The sequence below is a fragment of the Penicillium hordei genome, assembly GCF_028827395.1.
Source record: "Penicillium hordei strain IBT 12815 chromosome Unknown utg000003l_segment0_segment0, whole genome shotgun sequence".
Classification (NCBI taxonomy): Eukaryota; Fungi; Ascomycota; class Eurotiomycetes; order Eurotiales; family Aspergillaceae; genus Penicillium; species Penicillium hordei.
In genome coordinates, this window is record NW_026623144.1 from 4,627,011 (window position 1) to 4,643,707 (window position 16,697).

Genomic DNA, 16,697 nt, shown 5'->3' on the forward strand with positions numbered 1-16,697 from the left:
TCTGTGCATAAATACAGTCTTGGCACGCATAAAGTAGCTGATTAATGGCTGTATTTTACGTATGCACCAGCCTGTATATTTAGTATTATTATATTATCATAGTAAGAAGTGGGAATTAAGTAGATATCATACTCATTTTAGTATTATGATGCTAGGTTTCATACAAAATCACCACAAAAAAAATCCAATTTGACCCGTCGTCCACGAATTCGTACCTAGGAGGATTACTGAGTATTAGCATGAAGATGTATGTATTTATATTATGATTGATCGGCCTAGGTGACTGAGTTGTCTCTGTAGTAACGGTAATTTGAATACCTAAAAAAACCAGGAAAAATGCATTAATTATGTAGCCACGATAAATTGGCATGTTTGTATTGTTTTAGTTCATAATGGGGTCATTCCGGGCCCATAGCCCATCGATGGGCCCGAAGCATAGGCCCAAAACCCAGCCCATTTGGTGGGTTGGGTGGGGTTGGGCTGTGGGCCGGGTGGGCTTTCTTGAGGTCTATCGTAGAGAGTATTCAAAAATCTCAGGTATACCAGAGGGCATATTCTAGACTTCATATTTTCGAGGCGTGCTCTGTTTTACTCAGTGATTAAAAAGCGGCAACGGGTGAGCACTAAAACGGAAAGGGAAAGCCATGCTGTGCGGTCTAAAATTCGGTATATCTATAATCTAATATATATTCTTCTACATCTAGAAATCTGCCCCTAGTCGAATCATCTTTCAGACCAACGCACGAATAAAAAGCAAATTCTCTTTCGACAGTGTTATGGTTTGACCAGGTCTTGCGATATATGCAAGACGTGATACAGCCTGCTTTCAGAGACTAGCAGAGTATCTCATTCCACCCACGACTCAGGCAGAAGAGGGAATCCAGAACAGAGAGTAAGATCGTCATCATTCCAATTATCTAGTTGCAAGGTGAACTCCCCTGTGAGAAGCTGGTCCTGTGTCTCGAGATCATTGTATCTGCTCATGTGGGTAATACCAGTGTCCAATGTGATGCCTTCCAGCTCGTGTAGAATAGACTCGATGCGTTTTGTCTGCATGATGATCTCGCTTTTGGCTGTCTGGTGGATTTGTATCAGGAGTTCGATTAAGTTGGCACTGTTTGCGGTGATCAGATCTCGTTCGGTCTCGGAACCAGTCAACTGGCGCGAACTTATGTACTGCATCGCTCGGACGGAGACCCCCAACCCCAAACCGAAGATCTCAGCAGCGGTGGAGAAACACCCGGCAGCTTCGGCCTTGAGTAATGGGTGATCTCGGGTAAAAGAAGAAATGGTGTTTAAGAGGGAGCCAGCCTCGGTGAGAAAATCTCCCAGAACGTTCTCATTTAGCGTCCAGTTTTCAAAGGGTCCATGGGGAAAAAGCATGTGGATAATGATGGTTAGATAGGTGGCTTTGACAACCGCCTCGAGCGAACTGCTTGAGCTGGCTTCTTGCATCGTGCGCAACGCCTCCCGGAGACAGAGGCGGATTCTACTACATAATGATTCTTTGTCTAACCCGTTGCCGGCTAGCTGACGTAGTTGGTGTAGATGGCGGGTTTGGGAGGGAATTATGTCGTGGGATCCTGTGGTATTCTGGTACCAGTGTGCTAAGGTGTATACATGGCCCAGGGTTGCTGTGAGCTGGCTGAGTGGCCAGAGGAGTCGGGCTACCGTCGCCTGTGCCCGGATGGTTGATACTTGGGGGAAATCTCAGTTCACGGCAAGGTAAAGGGCTACGGGACTGCAATCTTACCGTGGCCAGAGGCAATGTCCAACACGGTCATGCGAGACGAGAACTCGTCGACTGGGGGGAAGCTGACAGGGATATCTGCCAACTTCTGAGGCGGTGAATGGCCGTCTTCCGTTTGCATCAGGATCCACAAGCGGAGTGAGGAGGTTACCGAGTCCATATTGTGCAGGACTTCGTGCTCCACATCGATGACCTGGAAACCGTTGATTTTAACGCGGTAAGGGGCAGTGTTGGGTGCTGTGGAGAGACGGCTGCGCAAATCGTTGATGATTTGGGCTGCCAGTTGAATGTAGCTCGTTGCCCGGCGAGCTTGAGAGCGGTGCAAATGATGCCAGCCCAGCAGCAATAAGGTCTGAGCAGTGCTAATGTCCGAGACGTTGACTGCTAAAGCACACACTTGAGACATGGACCACTCCGCCAGTGCTGCGCTTTCCACCAGCAGTGACGGGCGATTGGATTCGGGTACGTGAGTGGCTAACGTGGCCATCGCCTCTGAGAGAAGGATAGCGAGCAAAGCCTGATCATAGACTCCATCCTTGATGCTCTGCAACAAGAGAGTTTTGGAGATAAGGACGGAGAAAGGGTGAATGGAGAACCAGATGTCGATTAGCTGCATCATCCAGCTAGAGTCAATGGAAGTCAATGGGCTGTTGACGGAGACTCCCATATCAATTTCAAACATGGTTGCTGTGGTATCCTGCGCGAGACACGTCGTAAAGAACCTTGGCCGGTGTTCCGCTGGACCAAAGCCGAGATGACCAAATCGAAGTAACAACATCTCCAGCATATCAGGCGCTATTGAAAATAATGATGTCGTCAATGGCCGGTCTTCCACTGCCTTGGCCATGACCGGAGCTATTGGTCTATTTTTCATATTTTGCTGGAAAATCCTCTCCAGCTCTTGCCCACCTGTGCCATAAGCCAACCGCGGTGGCTCACTGCAATTCAGCTCTTGCAGATCTAGCTCTGGCTTCGTGAAGTTCGACTGAGGCACGGAGCATTTCCGTCGACCTCGCAGATTCTCTGCATCGTAGACACACACTTTGCCTTTTTGTCGACACATATCACATATGCTCTGACCCGAACATCTGACCTTGCGCGCCCTGCAGTACTGACAGCTGCGCCTCATAGGGGTTGGTGGGGACTTTGCTTGCGACGTCATTGTATAGAATCATCGTATTTACTTGAACCTCCCGCTTTCCTCGCACTCTTAGGGCCAGCCTGGTTGTTATAAATAGTGAACAGTGGCAACTATTCTGGCACCATTGTCGCGAGATAAGTGGGACCGGCCTTGCTGCTGTCAGCACTGATAGGATCAATGGACTGGCCAACTATTCTTACATCATTCTGGCTAGATAAGCGGAAAGGGTCTTGCTGCTGTCAGCACTAAGAGGACTGTGAAGGAATGCACTAAGAGGATTGCGAAGGAATGGGGGCGTTTTCTTGGCTACATCCTCCCGCGAAGGGCGTTTGAACCCATCACAGGAAGGTTTGGCTACTTTCGTGTTGAAGATCTTACCAGAATCCTTCACCTTACGTGGTTGATCACTTCCTTCAGGCATCGAAACGATTGACTTTCTTCCAAGATAGATTGATGAATCAGAATTGGATTTGTCCAGGATGTCGGACTTCTAATATTTTATACGTACTTGACTACACTTATTTTATTGCATCTGTCCTCGGCCGAGATCCTGTATTACATATAATTTAGTCTCCGAACATGGACATTCTTTCAGCCGCTGTTCAAACATACGACCGTTGCATGCAATGCGATATCTCTTACGCGTTAGGTGCATAAACACGATTGACCAATGCTAATCGAAGAATTGAGGTGAAATGAGCGATCCCTGCCACGTCATCCTTGCAGCAGGGTATGTACACCCTCTCATATGCATATTCCTCTGTACCCACTATTTCCTTATGCTATACAGAGTAGTCCCGTGGCAAAAGTTCCGGAGACCACCCCCTTGTCAAATAATCGGCTTTCTGCAGCTAACTTCAAACTTTATTTTTCTGGCTAAAAATTGAAGATAATCGGTACAAAACGTTAATAATCTTAGTGAGGCTTGAATTATGTAGAAAGAAAAGTGTGACAAGGGGTGGAATACTCATCAGTATCAATGTCACGCAACTGGTTGGAAAGCCCGTGAAGAAGCCATCTACCCCCCTTTGTAAGAAGTCTATCAATGTGGCTCTGCTAAGAAAAGTATAATTTTTGCTAGCGCAGTGTATGGCATATACGAATACTACCACATTTCCCAATCCGGACTGTAGAGGCGCTAAATCTTAATAAGAAAAGTCACGTATTGCACTACCGAGCTGGCCAGACCACCGAGCCTGCCCGGTAGTGAAACACGTTATAGTATTAGGATGACATAGAACCGCTAAAAAATACTACTTTGAAAGGTTCGGCATGATGATCCACATTGACAGACTTCTGACGGAGTGTATAGGTGGAGCAGGCGATCTAAACAAAGACGAAATTTGGGTGTGTCCAGACTTTTGGATCGCCATAGCCGAGTAGTACAATCTAGCGTGGTGTATTGTTTCTAGCGTGATTTACATGCCTTTTCTATACGCAGTGATCTTGGAAAATCATATATGTAAATCAAATCAATTCAAACACTGGATAAACAAGCTTAAACTTCGTACATGGACTACTTACTTCGAGACTTGCCGTCTCCCTTTTCTGTACTGTCTTAGATAAAACTAAGTGTTCCAGAGGGGTTTTCGTGTAGTTTTCGTAGGTGGTATACCTGCTATGCTAGGTGTAGCTTAGTGGTATAGTGTCTTGTGATGTAATAGATTACCGCTAGGCCTAAATCAAAGTAGGAATTGCGGAATATGAATGTTGGAGGGTGTACCCGTTCACGGGTGAGCCGACGGACGGCACAGACTTGTGTTGTTGCTTCTTTCCGATTGGTTTATTTTTTTCAGATTATGCTGTACAACCCGCACATCTACCCTGTTCAACCTATGGGGATGCTTAGTTATGTATTTCTTAGTTTCCACTTTCTATACTAGCTAGCTCAAGTTTAGTGTGGTGTATTATGCTTTCAGGCGGAAGCCATCAGGGTGATCGACGCATACTAACATTTGTGTTTTGTTTTGTTTATCTTACACGAAACGAGTAGCGCAATGACAGGGTAGGTACCCTTGGACATGCCAACTTTAGATAAAGCCTAACAGGGGATGGGCCGGAGATTTAAACCTGCATCGGAGGCTATTTCCTCCGGTTCGCAGACATATTCTCTCCGGTTCGCAGACATATTCTCTCCGGCTCGCAGACATATTTGAACGACTAGCTGACAAACGGGCTTCAAAAAACAATGGCTGAGAAATCAAAAAAAAAAAAAAAATCATGTTATGCTAGTGTTAGGTGTTGGGTATTTGTACGGAGTACAGAGATACAATTAAAAGGCAAAGCCCTCGTCTACGCGGTGTAGTTTCTGGCTCTTCATCAATAGTTCATTGGCATTTCCTCCACTATGAATCTCTTTAAGTCTACTGGCAATGCAGACCAGACTGTCTCTGATGAACAGAAAAGCGTTCACGAGGCGGGCGATAGTGGTGTTGTGACGCCAGTCAATGAGTCCGAGACCACCAGTGATAAACCGATCAACGATGCGTCCAACTTTCCCGATGGAGGCACCAAGGCGTGGTTGAATGTTGTCGGGGGGTGGTGTATCTTCTTTTCCATGTTTGGATGGGCCAATGGTGAGTAGTGGATGTCTGCTTGACACACTAGTGCTGACCCATGTAGCGTTTGGTGTGTTTCAGAGTTACTATCAGGAACATCAACTCAAAGATTATACGGCTTTTCAGATCTCTTGGATTTCGTACGTTGGCTGGAGCGCTCTAGATTGGATTGTTTGCTAATGTGTCTACAGCTCTATCCAGACATTTATTCTGTTCGGAGGAGGTATTGTGGCTGGCAAAGTGAGTGATTTAGTTACATCATCTACGGAATACATGTGTACTAAACGATTTCAGGTATACGATAACTATGGCCCCAAGGTGCTTGTATACACAGGAGTATTCCTCCACCTCTTTGGAATGATGATGTGCAGCATCTCTACCGAATATTACCAGTTTATTCTGTCCCAGGGTACTTCCCCCCTTTCTCACACAAAAAATCAAACAATAAATGCTAAGAATATACAGGCGTGTGCACCTCGATCGGCGATGCAGCACTATTTACCGCGTCACTCAGCACGGCCAGCACCTGGTTCCATAAGAAACGCGCCTTTGCATTTGGCATCCTGCTCACCGGCACGAGTATCGGCGGCGTCGTCATGCCCATCTGCCTCGAGCACTTACTGGGTTCATTGGGATTCGGCTGGGCTATTCGCGTCTGCACCTTCATCAACCTCGCTCTGCTGGTCATTGCTCTACCGACCGTGACCTCGCGTCTGCCCCCAACCCCGAAACCCGTTTCGGTCATAGACCACATCCGCCCGTTGAAAGAAGGGCCCTTCCTGATGCTCAGTGGCGGCTGTGCGCTGTTCTACCTAGGAATGTACCTGCCATTTAACTACATCATCGTCCAAGCCGAGTACGAAGGCATGTCCGCCGGGCTCGCCGGGTACCTCATCCCGATCCTCAACGGCGCCAGTCTCTTTGGCCGCCTCATCCCCGGGAAAATAGCCGACATCATTGGTAGATTTAACACGATGATAGCCATGTGCGGCTTTGCCGGTGTTATTGTGTTGGCGCTATGGTTGCCCGGCACCGCCAATGCGCCCATCATCGTCTTTTCGGCGCTGTACGGATTCGCCTCGGGGGCATTCATCTCGCTGATCCCACCGCTAACAGCGCAGATCAGTGATATTCGGGAAATAGGGGTACGATCGGGCACGCTGTGGTTGACTGTTGGCATTGCAGCGCTAGTGGCCAGTCCTATCGGTGGCGCTCTCGAGGCACGGGATGGAGGTGCATTTGTGGGACTGCAGATCTTCGCTGGGGTGACTATGCTTATTGGTACGGGGCTGTTTATTATTGGCCGGTGGTACCTTGCTGGATGGAATTTCTTTGCCAAAGTGTAGATATGATATCGACTACGAAGTAGAAAAGCTGATAGAAAATTGGGTTCAGCGTAGTTGATAATTATAATTATTGAATTTTTTTTACCCTTCCAAAGTTAATTATACCTCCCGATGTCGACAGCTGGCCGGAGATGGCCGACGAAGGAAACACACGATCACATCATGATACCAAAAGTCTCCGTTCGGCCCGATTTTACCACTAGCGTTGCCGAATTCCTCGTTCCCATTGGCCTTGGCAGGGGTCTAGATTACTGTGCATCATTAGCTTAATTGTGACCTCCATTGCTTGACCTCGCTTGACGGTGCTTGGGCTTTCTTGGCTGTCGTCATTCATTCGTGGAGAGGAAAAAGGCTGAAGTCTGACCTTCTTGGCGTCCGTTGATCCCGTTATCCAACTATTAGTGTGACGAACTGTGTGGGAACTAGATTGTTGGGTTACGTCTGTAGATGATTGGTTCGGAAGTTGGACACCGGCATCCGTCTCACTCATTGTATGTCTTTGGAAATATCCGCCGCCGCGAGGAGATTTGAACAGTGTTTCCGAGATAGAATCCGTGCGAGATAGAATCTGTCCAAAAGGTGATGATATCCAAAATGGATTGTAACAGGACTATCCCCATCGTCTCCCTCTCTCACCATATAGCGCAAGTTCACACACCCTGACCATTCAGACCTCTCCATCTTCATCCACCATTATATCCAAACATGGACTCCATCTTCCAAGTCCAGGGCAGCCCAAAGTCGCGCCTTGCGCCCCTCTTCCTGATCCACGCCATCTCCGGCCTGGCTATGCCATACAACTCACTCGGCTCCCTCGACAGTCGCGGACGGACCGTCTACGGAATCAGCTCTCCCCTCTATGGACCACGACGGTACCGTCTGCCATCCTCCATCGATGATGTTGCCCGCCAGTACATTCGTTTCGTGCGCAGCAAGCAGGCCACCGGCCCGTACGTGCTCGGTGGGTGGTCGTTTGGCGGCCTCGTCGCGCTGAAAATGGCCGAGCTGCTGACCGCGCAGGGGGAGACCATTTTGCAGGTCATTATGATTGATACGCCGAATCCCATCTCCCGTCCGCCTTGGGGTAGTGAGGGCCAAGAAGGGCTGGCAGCGCTCACGTACAATACCATTGCACAGCAAGCGGGTCAGCCAATCCTGAACGCCCGGCAGCCTACGCCCCCGGGGAAGGGGGAGGGTGAAGGCGCAGATGCGGACGACGAGTCGGCTGTCTTGTGGCAGAACATGTATAAGCATATCTACAATGTACTGGCGCTCGTGGAACGGGCCGCAGACGGCGAGTTTGTTCCCGCCTTGAAAGAGGTCAAGGTTTCGTTTGTCAAGTGCTCGGTTTTGGAAGTGCCTCCCTCAGGCTTGATCACGGAGCCCAGTAGGAAGTTTTATTTTGATCGCTACGAGGATGAGTATATGGGCTGGCAGCCTGAGCGATTTGCTGGCTGGGAAGGCTATACTCTAGCCGCCGAGCATAATAGTGTGTTTGAACCTGCTCATGTGGACAATTTGACTAGTATTTTGAGAGAGATAGTGGGCAAAGTTGTTGGATAGTTGTTGGATCATCCCTTAGATGTCTGCTTGGTTGTTAGCAGACTGAGCAGTTTGCTTGTCAGTCTGCCCTGCTTCTGATAGATTGAATATATCATGGTTCTATTTTCTTTCGCTCCCGCGGTTACTTGTAGCCATAAGAATAGTTGCTAGAGATATTAATATCAGCTTCAGAAGGTCATTTGATCTATCAGCTAGGTTGCAAGATCACTCTACCTCAATTCCATATTCCATATTGCCTCCAGTACGCCTGAGTACTCTGTTATAATTATGTGCACCTCCCAAAAGACCACTATATTTTCATCGGTAACCCATCAGACACCGGCCACAACTGGAATGATAGAATCGTTCCATAGCCCACCATGTCTCGCATCATACTCGTATCTTCTCGGATAATCATCGCATAGCTCCGCAATCCCGCGGATGGCTGAAACAATTTAGCCCCAGTACGACATGCTCAACCCATGCAGTCTAGACTTTTCAAATTATCCGCGCTTCGGCGGAGTATTAGCTCCTGCATGTAAGACGGGTTCGTCTTGCATACATATGCACTTTCAACTTAATTCAGCATAATCATGATATCGGATGGAAGGAAGCTTATGCTCCTACTGGCAATGTATTGTATAATTGTGTAGTTGTCGAGTACATTTAATAGAACTACTCTCCGGCGTATCTCGAGACCATTTACACAACAACAAACACATTTTGTTTTTCAAATTACCCACATGTCTCCCTGGTTGTACAGTTCTCGCCCGGGCTCAGGCACGGGCTCGAGCTCGAGCTCAACGGGCATCCCTACTCCCCTTCCAAGTGATGACCCGGCAGTCATCGTGGGCATGGCATGTCGTGTGCCTGGAGCATCCAGTCCAAGTGCCTTGTGGAACTTGATCGAGCAGCAGAAAGACGTGCAGCGGAAGATGCCTGAGAACAGATTCAACGTTGATAGTTTCTACCACCCCGATGGTAAAAATAAGGGAACGGTATGAGGTCTCTCCAATTTATTGTTGAATCACTTTCTCACTGACCGTTCAGACAAATGCTCGATATGGCTACTTTTTGGATCAGGACCTTGGGGCGTTCGATCCGGGATTTTTCAATATCTCGGGAAACGAGGCTGAGGCTATGGACCCTCAGCAGAGATTGTTGCTCGAGGTTGTTTACGAGGCCTTGGAAGATGGTACGCAACGATTTCCACTTGTGTTACTTCATACTAACGATACCAGCTGGCATCCCTCTGGACAAGGTCGCTGGATCACAGACATCCGTGTTTTGTGGTTCCTTTACAAACGACTACAACTCCACCATTACGAAAGACCTGGAGTACTATCCTAAATATACTATCACAGGCACAGGAAACTCCATTCTGTCCAACCGTATCTCATACTTCTACAATCTTCACGGAGCAAGTGCCACCATTGACACCGCCTGCTCTTCTTCCTTGGTTTGCTTCCACCTCGGAAATCAGACGCTACAGGCTGGAGAAGCGTCTATGTCCATTATTCTAGGCTCGGCCTTGCACTTTGATCCGAACATTTTTATCACCATGACTGATCTTGGGATGCTCTCTACGGATGGCCGGTGCCGTGCCTTTGACGCCGATGGCTCAGGCTACGTCCGCGGTGAAGGTATCTGTGCAATCATTCTAAAGCGGAAGAGCCAGGCCGAGTTGGATGGCGATATCATCCGAGCCATTGTCCGCGGGACGGGCGTGAATCATGATGGAACGAAGCAAGGCATTACTCTGCCATCGTCTGAATCGCAGGAAGCGCTCATCAGACAGGTCTATCGCACAGCAAGACTGGATCCCAGAGATACGTCGTACTTTGAAGCTCATGGAACGGGAACCCGCGCGGGTGACCCACGAGAAACCCGAGCTATTGGGGCGGTATTTGCCCCTGAACGGGAAGGTTATCTCCACCTGGGATCTGTCAAATCGAACATTGGTCATTTGGAGGGTGCTTCCGGTGTGGCAGCTCTGATCAAGGCGACACTTTCTCTGGAAAAGGGAAAGATCCCTCCAAACATGCATTTCAATACCCCAAACCCGAATATCAATTTCGATGAATGGAAACTGAAAGTCCCTACCAAGACGCTCGACTGGGATGCCCCGAACGGACTACGTCGGGCGAGTATCAATTCCTTTGGTTACGGAGGAACGAATGGACATGTCATCCTCGAGGGTCACTACGCACCGCAAGACAGACCGTGGGAAAAGCTTGACTTGGCCTTTGACCTCGAGGGAATGACACAAGAACGACCATTCCTGTTCCCATTGACCTCGCACTCAGTCAAAGCCGGGAAGCTTACGGGCGAAGCATTCTCGAATTATGTCGAGGAACGGCCGGAACTTGATATCCGCGACCTGGCTTATAATTTAAGTGTGCGACGCTCTATGCACAAATTCCGGTCGTTTGCTGTCAGCAATGATGCAGACACTCTTCTGGGTGATTTCGTGGATCCTCTGCCAGTTGCCGCCTGGACCGCAGCTCAGTCTGAGAAGCCTCGTATCGGATTCGTTTTCACTGGTCAGGGAGGGCAATGGTTCGCCATGGGTCGAGAACTCATTCAAAAGTCGCCTCTATTTAAGCAGACCTTGCAGAGATGCGACAAGATCCTTGGTCAGCTCCCCGACGCACCAGAGTGGTCCGTTGTCGACGAACTTCTTAAGTCCCAGGCGACTTCTCGTCTCGGCGAGACTCAGTTCTCTCAGCCTTTGTGCACCGCGCTGCAGCTGGCCCTGTGCACCTTGCTCACTCAGTGGGGCATCGAGCCAACTGCGGTGGTGGGACACAGCAGTGGTGAAATGGGTGCCGCCTTTGCCGCCGGAATCCTGTCCTTTGAGAATGCCTTGATTGCCGCTTACTACCGAGGTTTGTACATGTCCAACGGCCCGGACAATGGCGTCAAAGGCAGCATGATGGCGGTTGGTCTGACTGAGGAGGAGGCCCGACTCGAGATTGAGCCGTACAAGGGACGCATCGCTGTGGCAGCCACCAACAGTCCATCCAGCATCACCCTCTCTGGGGACGAAGATGCCATTGTGGAATTGAAGAAAGACTTGGTGGATAGAAAGGTCTTTGCCCGTCAACTGCAGGTCGCCCAGGCTTTCCATTCGCACCATATGTTTCCGCTGGCCCCCGGTTACCTGCAGGCGTTGGAGAAGCATACCAAGTTCGCCGCTCTCCCAGCCCAGCGTCATATGTTCTCTAGTGTCACAGCCAAGGCCGCTCAGCCTAGCCTGATGGGCCCTCAATACTGGGTTGACAACATGGTTGGCACTGTACGATTCACCGAAGCCCTGAGTGGGATTCTCGTCGACGAGGAGGGCAAACAGGCCGTGGATGTTCTCATGGAAATCGGTCCCCATCCAGCATTGAAGGGGCCCTCTCGACAGACCGTTCAGTCTCTCAAGCTCGACATCCCCTATCTGAGTTCTCTGACTCGTGGAACCCTCGACTATGAGGGACTCCTGACCGCCGCTGGCCAACTTTTTGCTCTCGGATACCCGGTCGACCTTGCGGCTGTGAACAGCGACCACTTCTTGGATGAATCCGGTGTCATCCAGGAGGTCAACAAAGCCCAGCGCTTGCGAGACATGCCAAAGTATTGCTGGGATCATAGTGCGCGGTACTGGGCAGACACTCGCGTGATCTCCGAGCATAGACTCAAGAAACACCGCCACGCTATCTTGGGAACACCACTTGCTGGCTCTGTTCCCGGATCTCCCCGTTGGCGCAATTTCCTTCGCCTCGACGAGCTTCCATGGCTGGCTGACCACAAGATCGATGGTGATGTCGTCTTCCCCGCGGCCGGCTACATCGCCATGGCGGTTGAAGCCATCGCCCGGCTGGAGGATGGGCCAGCATCAATCTCCCAGTTCTCTCTCCGGGATGTCTCCATCAAAGCTGCTTTAGTCCTCGATGAGTCAGCGATGGGCAAAGAGGTCATGTTGGACTTGAGACCGCATTCCACATCCACCAAGCCCACTCCAGATGCATGGTACGAATTTTTCATCGTCTCCTTTAGCAGCTCGGGAGCAGACAATACAGAGCACTGTCGGGGGCTGATTTCCGTTCAGGAGGGACCAGTTGGATCCATTGATCGCAAGGAGCCGTATTCTGGTTTCTCTGAGCTTCGGGCCAAGAGTGTCAAATCCCTTATCCCGCGCACTTTCTATGAACGGATTCACTCTCTGGGGCTTCAGTACGGCGAAAGCTTTGCACTTCTTACCGGACAGATCGAGAGTGGTGCTGGATTTGCTACAGCACCTCTCAGTTGGAAATCGGACAAGTTCAACTCTCCAGCGCCTTCACATGCAACTCTGATCCATCCCAGCCTCCTGGATGCCGCATTGCACACTATCTTTGCGGCTGTTGAAGGTCGCACGGGAAAGCCCATCACTGGGCCTTATGTCCCAACTTTCCTGCGCTCGTTGCAGATCTCTGGGGCTTTCGCCGACAGTGCCTTCCTAGCAGCAGACCACGAATTCCAGGTCTCTACTGAAATCGATCTCCAGGGCACTCGTCTTGTCACCAGTGATTTACGGCTGCAATCCGACGATAACCGGCAGTTGCTATTGGACATCCAGGGTCTCGAGCTGACTAGTTTGGGTACGTCGGACTCGTCCACTCGCTCCTTGTTCTTCCGCACAAATTGGAATGTGGCATTTGAGTTTTTGAACAGGCCACACGCACCGGTGCCAGATAGTTTGGCTGGCTTGGTTGACATATTTGCCCATCAATTCCCGGATTCGAAGATCCTACACATCACGCCCACTCCCGATTCATCTAGGGAAGTTTTGCGGTTCTTAGGTGGAAAGAATGCCGAACAGCGCCGGTTCCACTCCTTGACGCTACTTCCAGTGGCCGAAGAAGTACTCAGTTCTGTTGAGCGGATACAGTCGGAATGGCCATCTTTGATTAAGCTGGAAGACCCCAAGGAGGGTGAATATGACCTCATCATTCTAGACAATGCCGCTTCACAAACTAACGATATCTCAACCTACCTGAAACCTGATGCATTTGTGATCGGTTTGGGTCACAGCGATATCAGAAATGAGGCTTTGGCGCCAGCCTTCTTCTCTGCAAGCTTCAAGGTCTGGAGAAAAGTCGATGCGTCATCTAACCCAATTCCCGGCACTGATCTGGCTTTGGTCACCGCAGCGAACCCAAGTGACAGAACAGTTTCTATCGCATCCACAATCTCCTCAGCTCATCCAGGGTCGTTCACAGTTTCTATCGATCGTCTGTCTCAGATCACCCCGACCCCAGAAAATATCGTCATCCTTGCCGCCCTCGACAAGGACATTCTTTTCAATGAAGAAACCAGTGATTCGGAAGACTTTACAACCCTACAGCGCATTCTGACCACTGGCAAGAGAAATGTTGTCATGGCCTTGAATGGCGCTTCGATGGATTCTCGGAAGCCTGAACAGGCGCTGATTACGGGCCTTGCCAGAACCGCTCGAAGTGAGAACGAAGAACTCCGCCTGGTATTGCTAGATACTTCATCGACTGCCCAGGAAGCGGACATTTCCAGTCTCATCACCGAAATCCTAAATCCCAAGATCCAGGAGGATGAGCTCACCGAGCGGGACGGTGTGGTGTTCATCCCACGCGTGCAGACGGACGATATTCTGAACTCAAAGTTGACTCACGGTTCTGCCCAATCGGCCTCAATCCAGCCACTCAACCAAGACCGCCAGCTTTCCCTCAAGATCGGCAAGGTGGGAGCCCCTGATACCTTGGTATTTGATGATGATCTGGCTCTCCAATCCTCAACGCTCGCCAATGATGAGGTGGAAATAAAGGTTCAGGCTTCCGTGATCAGCTCCAGAGATAGTGCTGCCATCATAGGGGCCGCCGATGAATCCAAACTGGGTGACGTCTGTGCGGGACTCGTGCTTCGCATCGGAAAAGATGTCGATCCCACTCTTGTTCAACCGGGAGACCGTGTTGTGGCAGTTAGACCCGGTCAGGGCGCGCACCGGACTATTGTGCGCAACCCTGTTTCATGGACCTACAGATTAAAAGATGAGATGGCATTGTCGACAGCGGCTGCAATTCCAGCAGCTCTTATTGCGGCATACGAGGCTATTCACCAGGTTGCCCATCTTCGCGCAGGAGAAACAGTCCTGATTCATTCAGCTGCTGGTCAGATAGGTCGGATGGCCATCCAGGTTGCCAGTCGTGTAGGAGCGACCGTGTTTGCCACCGCTGGGTCGGATAGCGAGAGAAGGTTCTTGCAAGAGGCCTGTAGTCTAGATGCCAATCGCATCTTCTCCTCGACTGACACCTCTTTTGCTCAGCAGGCCTTGGACGCCACCAAGGGGACTGGTGTTGATGTTGTCCTCAACGATCTCTCGGGCAATTCGATTGCCGCCACACTCTCCTGTCTGTCTCCAGGCGGTCGATTTGTGGACTTAGTAGCAAACGACCTTCTCAGAGACATCAACGTGGCTGATGCGTTCCGGAAGAACATAATGCTGGCATCTGTCAACACAGTTTCCCTATTCGAGGGCCGCTCTGCCTACGGTGCCAAGGTAATGAAAGAATGCTGGGAGCTGGCCACGACCGGGTTGATTGGTGTGCTGGGTAACACGGTGGAATTGCCTTATTCTGATGTGGTCAAAGGATTCCAAATGGCTCAGGACCCGGACTTCCATGGCACTGTCGTTTTGCAATCAACTGAAGATGATGTCGTCCGGGTCCTGCCCACAACTTACCGCGACAGCACCCTGTTCAATCCCAACAAGACTCACTTGCTTGTTGGTGGTCTGGGAGGACTTGGGCGCACGCTGGCCGAGTTCCTGCTCCGCCGTGGAGCGCGAAGCCTGGCCTTCCTTTCTCGTTCAGGAGCGGATCATCCAGAAGCTCAACTCACCCTGGATTGGTTGCAGAAGAGGGGTGTACAGACATCTGTCTATCGTGGCGATGTCACTGATCTCTCTGCAGTCCAATCGTGTGTCGATGAGATTGGCAGCCGTTTAGCAGGTGTTTTCCACGCGGCGGTTGTTCTACAGGATTCTCCTTACGACAAAATGACATTCGACCAATGGCAGAAATGTCTAAAGCCCAAGGTTCGCGGTGCTCTGAACCTCCACCGTGCGACCCATGCAACCCAGCTTGAGTACTTTGTTTGTTTTTCGTCGGTGTCTTCCGTCTTTGGTGGAAAGGGTCTGGCCAACTATGCGGCCGCCAATTCCTATTTGGATGCATTGATGCGCCATCGACGCGAGGCCGGTCTGGCCGGAACAGCGATAGATGCTGGTATGGTCGTCGGCATCGGTCTCGTCGCTCAAAATGCTGCTCTTCAACAGACCATGGAACGAATGGGCTTTGATCCTGTCACCGAGCAGGAATTCCTCTATCAGATCGAAGAGGCGGTGGTTCAAGGCCAACTTGCTTCATCACAGTCTCTATCTGCACCCGGCATCGACCAGACGAGCACCATCACCGGTCTCAAGATGTCCCAGGATGTCTTCTGGACTCAACGCCCACTCTTCCGCAATCTCTATAGTAACTACGACTTTGGCGATAGTGCTGCTGGTGGTGGTGTTGTAAAGGACCTGGCTGCGCATATTCGGTCCATCCCTAACGCTGAAGAGAGAAGCGCCATCCTGACTGAAGCCTTTGTCGAGAAGATTTCGGCCGTCTTGGGAATTGCTACCGAATCCATCACGCCCAGCAACCCGCTCTCCGCGTACGGTTTGGATTCTATTGTTGCCGTGGAGTTCCGTAAATGGTTTACAAAGGTTGTCGAGGTTGATGTGTCGCTATTTGATGTTCTTGGTGCGGCCAGTATCTCTGCACTGTTGTCCAAAGCCTTGGAATTGGTGGCTGCCGAGGCTTGATATTCACATGCCAGATTGTTCTTGATATACTAGATTGTTCTTTTGTGATTGCCATGAATCTGCTGTTTTATGAACGATAATACAAATTGACTTATACCTTAACGTCGTGCACGGGCTATATAAATATATAAAAGGTAGCCTGAAATTATTATGATATTCCTCACAATGTAATTAGCTATAAAGACCTGGTCGGCGTAGTCACTTTAGAGGACCCTGGTTATATGCATCATGCAAAGGCTAGTCTTAAACACAGAGTCATAGTCACACTAGCCTCTGTGAAAGCCCCAAAAGGGGTTAGGGTACCCATAGTCACGCGGGGGTCAAGATAGCGCACTTGTAATGATAGAAACCCACGCACGATCGCAACTTTGTTACCGAAGTGGAAAAATCGACAATTACACTACGCATCAGAGTGCATGGATTTAACGGTGCGAAGGAAGACTCAAGTGTTCATATTGATAGGTCAATTATCCCTGAAGGTGTATACTTC

The 16,697-nt window shown here is 50.0% G+C and overlaps 4 protein-coding genes across 4 annotated transcripts; 3 read left to right on the top strand and 1 right to left on the bottom strand.

The window, feature by feature from the left end:
* Positions 1 to 846: 846 nt before the first annotated feature.
* N7537_006960 (uncharacterized protein) lies at positions 847 to 2,537 on the bottom strand (the record flags this gene model as incomplete). Its single annotated transcript, XM_056898017.1, has 2 exons — positions 847 to 1,697; positions 1,754 to 2,537. 2 exons carry the CDS (start codon positions 2,535 to 2,537, stop codon positions 847 to 849), a joined length of 1,635 nt encoding a protein of 544 aa, XP_056753802.1.
* Positions 2,538 to 5,238: 2,701 nt separating this feature from the next.
* N7537_006961 (MCT family MFS transporter) lies at positions 5,239 to 6,795 on the top strand (the record flags this gene model as incomplete). Its single annotated transcript, XM_056898018.1, has 5 exons — positions 5,239 to 5,467; positions 5,514 to 5,589; positions 5,641 to 5,689; positions 5,744 to 5,858; positions 5,915 to 6,795. The coding sequence occupies 5 exons, from the start codon at positions 5,239 to 5,241 to the stop codon at positions 6,793 to 6,795; spliced, it is 1,350 nt and encodes a 449-aa protein (XP_056753803.1).
* A 705-nt stretch (positions 6,796 to 7,500) lies between these two features.
* Positions 7,501 to 8,317, top strand: N7537_006962 (thioesterase domain-containing protein; the record flags this gene model as incomplete). Its single annotated transcript, XM_056898019.1, has 2 exons — positions 7,501 to 8,182; positions 8,286 to 8,317. 2 exons carry the CDS (start codon positions 7,501 to 7,503, stop codon positions 8,315 to 8,317), a joined length of 714 nt encoding a protein of 237 aa, XP_056753804.1.
* Positions 8,318 to 9,080: 763 nt separating this feature from the next.
* Positions 9,081 to 16,207, top strand: N7537_006963 (type I polyketide synthase; the record flags this gene model as incomplete). Its single annotated transcript, XM_056898020.1, has 3 exons — positions 9,081 to 9,335; positions 9,388 to 9,532; positions 9,579 to 16,207. 3 exons carry the CDS (start codon positions 9,081 to 9,083, stop codon positions 16,205 to 16,207), a joined length of 7,029 nt encoding a protein of 2,342 aa, XP_056753805.1.
* Between the last annotated feature and the right edge of the window lie 490 nt (positions 16,208 to 16,697).